This window comes from Rattus norvegicus, chromosome 16 (assembly GCF_021556685.1).
Source record: "Rattus norvegicus strain SHRSP/BbbUtx chromosome 16, alternate assembly SHRSP_T2T, whole genome shotgun sequence".
Taxonomy (NCBI): domain Eukaryota; kingdom Metazoa; phylum Chordata; class Mammalia; order Rodentia; family Muridae; genus Rattus; species Rattus norvegicus.
The window spans coordinates 18285675-18296949 of NC_141549.1; the positions used below are offsets into that span (position 1 = coordinate 18285675).

General features: G+C 54.7%; 2 protein-coding genes across 2 annotated transcripts; one reads left to right on the plus strand and one right to left on the minus strand.

Moving 5' to 3' along the window:
- Window positions 1–261: 261 nt before the first annotated feature.
- Abhd8 (abhydrolase domain containing 8) lies at window positions 262–6993 on the minus strand. Its single transcript, NM_001107301.1, is given in 5 exon segments — window positions 262–929; window positions 1629–1845; window positions 1964–2134; window positions 4573–5299; window positions 6795–6993. Coding segments are annotated over 5 exon segments (1326 nt in total). The 5' UTR covers window positions 6805–6993; the 3' UTR covers window positions 262–728.
- A 1268-nt stretch (window positions 6994–8261) lies between these two features.
- On the plus strand, window positions 8262–8997 carry Mrpl34 (mitochondrial ribosomal protein L34). Its single transcript, NM_001006965.1, is given in 2 exon segments — window positions 8262–8351; window positions 8516–8997. Coding segments are annotated over 2 exon segments (276 nt in total). The 5' UTR covers window positions 8262–8286; the 3' UTR covers window positions 8727–8997.
- Window positions 8998–11275: the final 2278 nt, after the last annotated feature.

Here is an 11275-nt window from a genome sequence, read left to right on the forward strand (position 1 = left end):
GTCTGGTCATCCCAGGAGAGCAAACATGGAGAGTAGGAGAGGCAAAAGAGGCTAGGAAGGCGAGAGAGACAGACAGAGAGAGAGAGAGAGAGAGAGAGAGAGAGAGAGAGAGAGAGAGAGAGAGAGAGACACGGGGAGAGAGAGAGACAGAGACAGAGACAGAGACAGAGACAGAGACAGAGACAGAGACAGACGGTGCTACTTGCCCATCTCAGCCCTCAAGATGCTGAGGCAGGAGGATCACAAATTGGAGGCCAGTTTGGATTGTCATTTTTTTTTATTGAGTTACAAGTTGCCATGTGCGGGGATTTGTGGCTCCGGCCCCTCCCTCCTTGGGTGCCTAGCTCCCAGTCCCAAGCAATGGGGATGGTGCGATAAGGTCTCCCAGGACTGGATAGGAGGTCCTCCCAGGATTCCCCTTGGGGCTTCCCGGTGTGGAATGGAGCACAGCGGAGGGGAAGACCGAGTGGGATGGCAGCCCACACATTGCAGCTTCGGGAACTTGGGGAGGCAGGGAGGGGGCTCTGTACAAGGTCACACCCTTCGGTCTCGCGTGGAAAGGGCACGGTAGCTACCCTGGGCACAGAGTCTCCAACACCAGCTGTGCCCGGTCCGCTCTGGGACACGCCCAGGCCCCGCCCATCGGCATGAGGCCCCGCCCAGCCAGCCCATGCCCAGTCTAAGGGAGCCTCTACTACTCAAGATCCAGGAGTCCCTGGGGCCGCTGGTCACTTCTCCTCCCCTGGAGCCGGGTCTGACTGCAGCTGCAGCGGCTGTGGCTTGGACTTTGGCTCGAGCTTTGGCTCGGCCTCAGGTTCTGGCTCCCACAGCAGGAACTCGTGTAGCAGTGTGTTGACTGTCTCAGGACACTCCAGCATCACCATGTGGCTGCCTTCCTCGATGAGCTTGAGAAAGGCCAGCAGCAGGATCTGCGGGCACATCGAGAAGTCCCTTCTGCTGTCTACACTTCAGCCCCACCCAGGAGGATGCCAGGGGTGGCCTCTCACCCATATGGACCCTCTCCAGGTATTCCTCACTCAGTCAACATCCATTAAGCGCTTTATAATATGCCCCGGGGTTGGACTTCTCAACCTTGGCTCTGAGGACACTGGGGTTGGCTCATTGCTATGGGGGTATCAGCTGTGTTGTAGGGTGCTGGGCAGCATCCTCGGACAACCTCAGGAGTGGAGGCTAGGGAAACTGCCCTCTAACCCTGTCCACGAATGTTTCTAGATGTCTCCAAGTGTCCCTTATAGGACAGATCTGCCCTTGGTGAGGATCTCCCTGCAATCCCTTCTCCATACCTTTCCTGAAAGTCCTAAGAATCACAGAGTCACAGCCATCCAGAAATCTTAATCAATCAACGCCTGCCACTCAAAGACCCCATCCATCCACAACTGTCAGAAAGACACACCCGTCTGGAAAGTTCACAGCCACTCAGCCTTGTCCTCACTGGCACCTTTCTGGAAAACTAGGCTTCCCACTGGCCGAGCCTACTCAGAATCCATTGTGGCGGGATGCCAGTCTTGGGACCACACACATCCCTAAGTCACGCCCAGGCACAGGTACCAGCCCTGAATCCTGTGCACAAGGAGTGTGTGTTGGTGTTCTGGGTCCACAGATCCTACCTCAGCCATGCGTTGGTCCTCTTCCACTGGCACAAACTTGTCGTGCATGCCGTGCACCAGAAGCACGGGAACTGTCAGCTCCGCATGGTAGACCTCGTCACCTTCAGGCCAGTACTGGCCGCTCATCATGGCCCGCAGCACGAAGGAGGACACATTGAACGCATTGCCCTCCTTCAGCAGCTGCTTTTCCTTGGCCCCTTGGCGAGCAAAACCGGCCCTGGGATGCGGAAGATGCCATCTGAGCCTGAGCTCAGCCCAGAGCCTCCCCCTACAGGTCAGTAACGGAACAACCACCCCTCCCCCGCAGGGATACCAGGGGCAGGCAGGGATCTTACTTGAGGAAGCTCCAGGCCAGGCAAGGTGACAGGCAGTGCAGGACACACGTGGGCATGTTGAAGATGGAGCAGAGACTGGGCTCCAGTGCCGTGGGGCCTCCACCGTTGATCATGATCACCTTGTGTACAAGATCTGGGTACTCATGGGCCAGGAAAGTACAGAAGGAGACCCTAGGGGGCAGGGATGGGAGAATCCGGGTCAGCAGGACACTGACAGCATTTTACTTCCTCCCTTGGTCACTAAGTAGGCCCTCAGAGACCAGTTCCCTGGCCCGGCACCCAGCTGGCTGACGGAGGGGTTCCTTCGTGACCAGGTACGCAGTGCTGAGGATGGAGTCCATGGCTTTACACTGGGCATGCGCTTTATCTGCTGAGCTACAGGCCCGGCCCTTTGGCTTGCTGCACGCTCTTCGAAAGCCTATGACAGCCTCTACATAACCAGGGCTCACATCCACCCTTGAGTGCTGGGGTCACAGTACACATCCCCTGTAAGTTCTGGGGTAGTTCTTGTTAGAAACAGGCTTTCTCACTTTAGAGAGTTTCACTTAGAGAATTTCGCTTGGACTAGAAAGCCCAGAGATATGCCTGCCTCCCGGGCACACTTCTGTATAATTTCTGCCGTGCTGAGCCCGCTAATACGGTGAGCTTGGCTGTCCTGTTACTTTGCTGCATCCCAAGTGGGAATGTGCTCCCTTGAGGGGATGCTTGCTAACCGGCACACGGCAAACCATCCCATCTGAGAGTGACTCACAGATGGCCACACCTTTCCAGCTGAGCTGGATTCTGGAATCCCCTCAGTGGCTCTCCACTGGGCGTGCTTCTGTCCAGCATCTGAAGACAGGACATCATGGGCAGATATGTGGGGATGGCGGGCACTCAGGTCCACAGCCCCTTAGAGGACGGAATCACTGGGTACCAAACAACTACACAGAGAACTCCCTCTCCTCCCCCTTTCTGAAAGAGTCTCACACACTGTATAGCCCACGCTGGAACGGACTTCATGGCAATCCTCCTGCCTGAGTCCCTGGAGCACTGAATTTACAGGCACGTGCCGCCCCATGTGGGCCTTGCCCTGCTCAGCCTCCATCACCTGGTTAATAGCTTGAAGCTATTGAAGGGTTAATAGCTCAACATAGAAGGAGAGGAAGGGGAATGGGCCTGACCATTAGGCCACCCCACCCACCCCCACCCACACACATGGATATGTAATGCTGTCCCACAGTAACCCCAGTCTATTATTACATGTTTGTAAAAAAAGAAACATGTTTTAGACAGACTGTGTAATTTAGCCTAGAACAGGCTTGAGGTCAAAGCAATGAATGCCCCTGCCTCACACTCCAAAGTGCTGAAATTACAGGCACAACCCACCATGGCCAGCTTTAAAAGATTATTTTTTAGGCTGGACATGGTGGCTCACACCTGTTATCCTATCACCCCAGAAGCAGAGGCAGAATCTCTGTGAGTTCGAGGTCAACCATGTGATTTCCAGGACAGCCAGGACTATGTAGACAGGCCTGTCTTAAAAGTAAAAACAAAGGGATTGGGGATTTAGCTCAGTGGTAAAGCGCTTGCCTAGGAAGCGCAAGACCCTGGGTTCGGTCCCTAGCTCCGAAAAAAAGAACCAAAAAAAAAAAAGTAAAAACAAAAATTTAATTTTTAAATGTTTAAGGACATGAAAAGATCCTGCTGATTGACTTTTTGTGGTGCAGGGACTGAGGCCAGGCCTTGTGCGTGCCAGGTATGCCTGAGCAGTCATTCCCCAGCTTTGGTGCAGGGGGATGTGCGTCCTCACGTTTGTTAACCGCGCCTGGGAGCTGTGTGGCTGAGTGACCATTACATCTGTCCCTGCCTCCCAGGTACGGGGATGGCACACGAGGGCCACCAGGCCTGGCTTTCAATGCTATTGGTTGATTTTTGAGACCAATAATCTCAAAAATCTGGCTGGTCTTGAATTCCTAGCAATCCTCCTGCCTTGGTCTTGGAAGTTCTGGGGCACCATGCCCAGACTCTTCGTGGTTTGCTTTTTTGGTTTTTGTTGTTGTTGCTTTTGGTTTTTTGTTTTGTTTTGATTTGTTTGTTTTTAAACATAGGTTTTTGCTATAAGTGTAGTCCTGGGTTGGAAACGACTTAGTAGCCGAGGCTGGCCTTACGTTTTGAGCTTTCTTCCGGGATCAGCCTCCTAAGTATGGTGATGACACACCTGCTACCACCACATATACTAAAGGCTGCCATTAGCTAGGCCAGAGCTCTAGTGTCAAGTTGCTCCCAGCCCCCTTACTGGGGGATTCTAGTCAAGGCTCCACCCCTGAGCCATGCCCTCAACCTCTCACTGGGGGATTCTAGGCAAGGCTCCACCCCTGAGCCACGCCCCCAGCCCAATCACATTCTGCAAGGAAAGACATTGCATAGGGTGGCACAGAAGTTGCATAGGGTGGCACAGAAGGCTTTTATTCTAACCTTTGGGAGGTAGATGCAGGAGGACCAGGTTGTTCAAGGTCATCCTCAGCTACATAATTTTTGGGGCTAGCCTGGACTATAAAAAGCCCTGTCTCAACCTAGCTTTGGGGGGAAGAGAATGGTTTGGGAGTAGCCATTCTTTGGGATCTTACCCGTAAGAATGACCAATGAGCACGTTGCGCTTCTTGGCATAGCGCGTGAAAATGGCCCGCATGTCCTCTGCCAATGCGTAAAAGGTGTAGGCGGCTGCAACCTGTGGCGCAGAGCTGGCTCCATGGCCGGCCAGGTCAGGTGCCACCACCTCGTAACCGAGTCGCACAAAGAAGTCCAGCTGCTCCTTCCAGATGGCGAGTGAGCCACCCACTCCGTGGATGAAGAACAGCACCACATCAGCCTGCGCGCCCTTGCAGCTGGTGATGCGCTGCTCGCAGTCGATGTGGATGGTCCTCTTCGGACGCCGTGGACGGCGGCGTCGCCCGCTGCCCGGGGTGGCCCGGGTGTCGCCTCCTGCGGGCTCAGCCAACTCTACCTCAAGTGAGCCAGGCGGGTCCCCGGAGCCACTGCGGCCTTGCAGGTCGGCACGAGGCGCTCGGCCCAGGTTCTCCACCACCAGCCTCCCATTTCGGTACACTGTGATTCGGCGCTGGCAGCGCACAAGGCCCGTCTTGACCCCTGGATTATCTTCAGGAGGAGGGGGTGGCGGTGAGGGGATGGGCGCGGGGCACGCATGCTTTACCCGCAGCACCCGGCCTGGTTTGACCTCCACGAACGTGTAGCCGTCACTGGACTCGACGCTCTCCAGCGGCCGCACGGCGTTAGGGGGAGTCCCCAGCAGGCAGCAAAAGAAGCCATCTGTCACGCCGGTCAGCATGGTGTGTCCTGGAGGGAGGGACAGTGGCTAGCTCAGGGTCAGTAGCTCTGCTCCTGCATCGGGTAAGCAGGACCTGGAGGGGCCTTCTAGGTCCCTTGACACCCCAATGCCAGACAAGTTCTCAGGGTGTCCCTTGTACAGTACTGAAGAGAGCATGAGAACACTAAAGCAAGAGCCCTTTGCAGGGGAGACCCTTACCACCAGCCGGAGTTTATCATGCATTCATCCACTCATGCACGCAAGCGAGCATGTTTGCATGCATCTCTTCATACACTGAATTGTGCAAACATGGACACAGCTGGTTTGCATGCTTGGTTTTGAGAAAGAAGCTCATGTAGCCCAGGCTGGCGTGGAAAGCCTCCTACTGCCCAGGCTGACCTTGCTCTGGTTTCCACCTCTAGAGTTGTAACAGGTTAAGCACACAGGTGTGTTTCTAAGACCAAGGGGAACCTCAAACTCCCACAGTCCTCCTGCCTCTACCTCCCCAAGTGTTGAGGTGACAGGCCTGTATCAACCCTATGCCGTTGGTTTGTTTTTGTAACAAGATCTCATTCTGTAGTCCTGACTGTACACTGTCTCAAACTCCTTGCAATCCTCCTGCCTCCGCCTCTGCCTCTGCCAGTACTAGAATGACTAGTGTGAGCCCCCATCACTGCCAACCTTTTACACAGAGTTTCATTCTGTAGCCCAGGTTGGCCTCAACCTTGTGCCAGAACTCCTGGGTGATGAGATGACAGACCAAAAAGCCTCCCTCTTTCTCTAAAATGTCAAAGTTCCCAGCTCAGGCCTCTGGTATGAGTCTCACTAATGACTGATGTGGCCGAGGAAGGATGTTGTCCACTGGGACTCAGGTTGTATATCCGGCTCCAGGTTTGGGAGAGCGCAAGTTGACTCGCACAGAAGGGAGAACCGATGGAGGCTGCTGCCCTCGGCATTCTGGTACTCTGTGTTCTAAGGGGTGGCCACACGACCCTAGTGACAGTCAGGAGGATGAAGGCAGAACCTGACTGGGGGCCTCTGGGCCTCCATCCAGTTCCCTTGACCAGCCCCCCCGGTGTCCATGACAACCACAGGCGGTTACATAACTCCAGGGGATACCGGCGCAGCACACCCCCATTGTCTGAGGCATAGGGATGGGACCAGCTTCATTTTTCCATCACGGCCTGATCGCCGCTGGAGTGATGGTCATTAAATACCCCGCCCGTGGTGGCCCCGGATGCACTCGAGGGAAAAGCAGGCCATGCACCTCGTCTCTAAGAGCCCTGGAACCCCGACTGTGGAGGCCTCTCTAAAGCGCAGCGCCAGCCTGTTTCCTAGCCCGACCCGCTTCTCCCTGGAGTCTATCACCTCCGCGGTGGGGTCAAGGCCACTGTGGTTCCGCAGCATCCTAGCAGTGCGAATGCGGAGCTTGGCCGTTATCCACCTCCCGCACTCCCCTCCCCGCCCCCCGCGGAGGCCTGGCAGCCTGGTGACTCCTCTCTCAGGGAAACAGATCCAGCTCACCTGAGGTCATCGAGGGGCCCGGGGCCCGAGGCAGGACGCAGGGGTCCCGGGCGGAGAAGCCAGCGTCCACCTGCAGGTGCGGCTTACATGGTGATGCGCGGTCGGCCGCATTAGCGCGGACAGGCGCGAGCCTGGACGGTCAACGCAGGGGCATCCCGCAGCCGCGCAGCAAACCGGCCCTGTAAGTCCCACCCAGCGTAGGCGGGGCCTGAAGCCGATGGACAGGCATCTCGGCCTATTGCCGCGGCGAGCCGACTGGCCTAGATAACCGTCCAACCAGAGGCTGCTCTTGCAGGATCAGAGCGCGCTCTGCAAGCAGCAGCCCCGCCCCTGCGAAGAGTTTGGGGGCCAGGGGGGAGGGATGGGCTGGCGCCTGGGCCAAGAAGGGCTTGCAGTTAAGGGACAGCGAGTAGCTTGGGGGTGTGGAGGATGTGTTCTGTCTGGGACGGGGTCTCCTCAGCCATCATCCGCCTCCCGCAAGGCGGTATGCCCACTCTTCCTTGACCTTCCCATTCTACAGACTCCCAAATCTCTACACGTTTGGATCAAGGCTGGCATTTGAACCAGAGGCTGTGTCAGAAGTGTCGGAGCTGCGGAGCTAGAGAATGGGAATTGCATCCCAGCAGTGGGGGGCTCGGCTACACCAAGACTCTTAGAAGGGCAGGAATCCAAGGAGCCTAAGCTGACCCTCCCACCCTGGCCTGCTGTTCGCTTGTGGGCTCAACTTGCAGTTCAGACACTTGCCGCCATTCCTTCTACACACAGTAAGTACTCAACTCTTCGCCTCAATGATTTGTAGGCACAACTGGCCGTTTTAGAGGGTAGGTAAGGACCATGAACTTCAGAGATGCTGGTGTGTACGGCTTCCTGTGGCTGCTGGCACGACTGTCTGGACATCTTAGAGCAGTGGAGAGCACAGGAGGAGTCCAGATCTGAGCCGCGGGAAGGAAATTCCTCCAGGCCAGCCTGAGGAATTAAGCTAGCCAGGGAAAATTCACAACGCACGAATTTTCCAGATTATGAAGAGCTGGGACTCAAGGACATCCGGGCTGCGCGCCAGGAGTCTTGGCTGAGGGCGCGGAGAAGCTGCCAACCCGCTGCGTGCCAGCTGCCCGTCTTCAATGAGGGCGGCTGAAAAGGCCAGCAGCCAGTTCCCCGGACTGCTGCCAGAGTCGTCCCCACCACCCTGGGGCGCCCTCTACCAGTGGCCGAGGCGGAGAACTACAACTCCCAGAAGATCAGGGGGGGACAGAATGTCATACACACGGCAGGAGATTACACTCGCTCGCCCCCTCCTGGTTATTTTGGAGAACTACACGCCACTGAGGACAGAGTCTCCAGCTTATCGTCAAGCGCAGGCGTGGAACTACAACTCCCAAAGTGCCCCGTGGCAATAGGTGGAACTACATTTCCCAGAAGGCATTGTCAAGGAGCCCAGAGTGTAGGAACTGAAGTCGACCCGGACGACCAGGCCAGTGACCCGCCACTGGACATGGCCTTCCTAGCCCGGTGCTTTGGGGGCCAGGCCTGCAGGTCGGTGATCCTGTTGAGTGGCAGGTGAGCGCTCCAGACTGGGAACAAGGGTGTTCTCCAGACTACCACGCATACTTATGTCGCGCCTTTTGTATACAAGCTGTTTTGTTGCCCTGCCCATTACAAAGGCGGCTCAGAAAATCATACAGCGTACATTCTCAGGTTTCACGGTTTCTCTGGACCCACAGGTATCTCCAGTCCAGGGTCTGGATGGGACTCCCGGATGCCTGGCCCCTCTCCCTGCAGCAGGTCCGAGGCCGCACACGCGGAAACGAGTATCAGCCGAGCAACATCAAGCGCAAGCACAAGCACGGCTGGGTCCGCCGGCTGAGCACGCCTGCTGGCGTGCAGGTCATCCTCCGCCGCATGCTGAAGGGCCGCAAGTCCCTGAGCCACTGAGGAGCGCCATGCCGCTGTAAATAGACTCAGACGCTGGTCGAGTTGCCCGAGGGCGAGAAGTTGGGGCAAGTTGAAAGTGGGGACCTGTCCTTTCGTAGGTTTTTAGACGAATCCCCGTTCCTCTGCTCACCGACCACCAGCACCTGCGATATCTCGTCCGTTTTTGTAAATATATTTGAAGGTATCTTTGCAAGACAGGCTCATCCACCCCAACGTTTCCAGCCATTCCAAAGTATTACCGACTTGCTAATAAATATTCACGTTTCTTGGAGCACTACGTATCTATTAACCTACAGTTCTGGAAAACTGGTCAGGGGTCAGGGATCTTGGGGCCCCTGCTTGACCCCAGGACTTGGACAAGGCCTTTAGCTCCTAGGTTATGTGTCCCTCACAAACAAGCGCTAGCTTCTGTTTTAGCACAATGGCCCATCTGCAGTTAGTAACTAACTGTCCTCTCCTTTTAAGGTGTGCATTCCTGGGACTGAACTTAGGTCAAGGAGTCCTTCACCTGCTGAGTTCTGTCAGCAGTCCCTGTCTTGTCATGAAGGGCCCCTTGATAGGTAATGTGGATTTAGAGCTGGGGTGTTGTGCACACAGGGGTCAGATCTGAAATAGAATCATAGGGACCACAGGACCCTGAGCAAGAAAACCCTCTTGTCTTGCCTCTGACAACAAAGCAGCAAGAAAAGCTTCCTGGAAGAAAGGGCTGGTATTGCAGAGGGATTGGATAGGGGCAACTACCCACATAGGTGGGGAAAGCCAGAGGGACCTGGAATTTGGACCCCTGAGGTAGGACTAAAACCTTGGTCCTCTGGAGAACTACAGCAGGTGTTAGAGCAAAATCTGACACTGCCCACCTGTCATCCCCACAAGAGTGCTGAGTAGGAGAGGAGGGTCAGGAGTTCAAGACCATTGTCATCCACTCAGTGTGGCGTTGTCTTAGATTGACCATGCATTTTACATCTATGCATTTTACTTGTGGCTTAGTTTGGATTCTACCGGAAACAGCTGGTGGAAGAAAGGATTCCTGTCTCTGCCCACAGTACGTCTCTGAAGAATGTCAGGCAGGACCTGTGGCAGGAGCTTATGCAGAGACCATGGAGGGAGCCGCAGGACCTGTGGCAGGAGCTTATGCAGAGACCATGGAGGGAGCCGCTTACTGGCATGCTCCTTACAGCTTGCTCAGCCTTTCTTATAGGAACCACCATCTCTGGGATGCCACTGCCCACAATGGGCTGAGCCCTCCCCTACAATCACTGATTAATAAGACGTATATCCAGGCAACTATGGCATACACCTTTAATCCCAGCCCTCAGAATTTGAGGCTAGCCTGACCTACACAGAGAAACCTTGTCTTAACAGAATAGACAATGTCCCACAGGCTTGTCCTTAATTGAGGCTCCCTGCTGCAAGGGCTCTAGCTTGTATCAAGTTGGCATAAAACATTATCCAAGAGAGGCTCAGTGAGTGAATTGTTTATGGTGCAAGCTTGAAGACCGGAGTTTATATCCCCATACTCAAAAAAGGCCAGACATGTCAGTGGCCCCAGCACTTGGGAATCAGTGGTAGGCACATCCTGGGGGCTTGCTAGTCATCCAGTCTAGCCAAAATGGTCCAGTTCCAGGTTCAGTGAGAGACCCTGTCATAAAATATAACTGAAAGGGCTGAGGCCATACCTCTGATAGAACAGTTAGCTAGCTTGGAAAGACCCCAAGTTCCATCCCTGCTGATACACGCTTGAAATTCCAGGTTCTCAGAGGCAGGAAGATCAGAACAAGATCATCCTTAGTTACATAGCGAGGTAAGGGCAGCCTGGACTTAATGAATTCCTATTACAAACCACATGAGGGCCAGTGAAGTGACCCAGCATATAAGGGCACTTGCTGGTCAATCCTGCTGACCTGAGTTGATCCTGGGACCCACATGAAGGCAGAGAGAGTGGGCGTTCAGTAGTGTTCTCTGCCCTCCACATTCACCACTCACACACAATAAAATTTAGTAAGTAGTTCAGGAAGTAAGGTAGAGGCCATGGAGGAAGACACAGCGTTAAGCCCTGCCTACACACCACAAGCTGGTCTGTGAAACTGAGGCCAGCCTGGTCTGCAGAGTGAGTTCCAGGGCAGCCACGGCTGCACAATGAGACCCTGGGTGCATATGTGTCACTCCAGCACTCAGGAGGCTGAGATCTACATCCTCAGTGAATTCCAGGTCCAGCCTAGGCTACACAGACCTGTCCCCAAAACATAAAATTAGGAGGCTGGCCAAATGGCTCAGCTATAAAAAGCTCTTATCACCATCCCTAATGACCAGAGCTTGATCCCTGGACCCCATAGGATGGAAAGGACTCTAAAGAAGTTCTCCTCTTTACATGAAGACCATCGTGCACACATACACACGCTCATAATTGTTAAAATTGTATGTAACTTTTTTTCTTTTGAGACAAGATATAGCCCTGTGTAACATTTGCTGCTGTCCTGGAACTCTCTCTCCCTCTGAAGACCAGGCTAGCCTCAAATTCTGAGATCCATCCACCTCTGCCTCCTATGTGT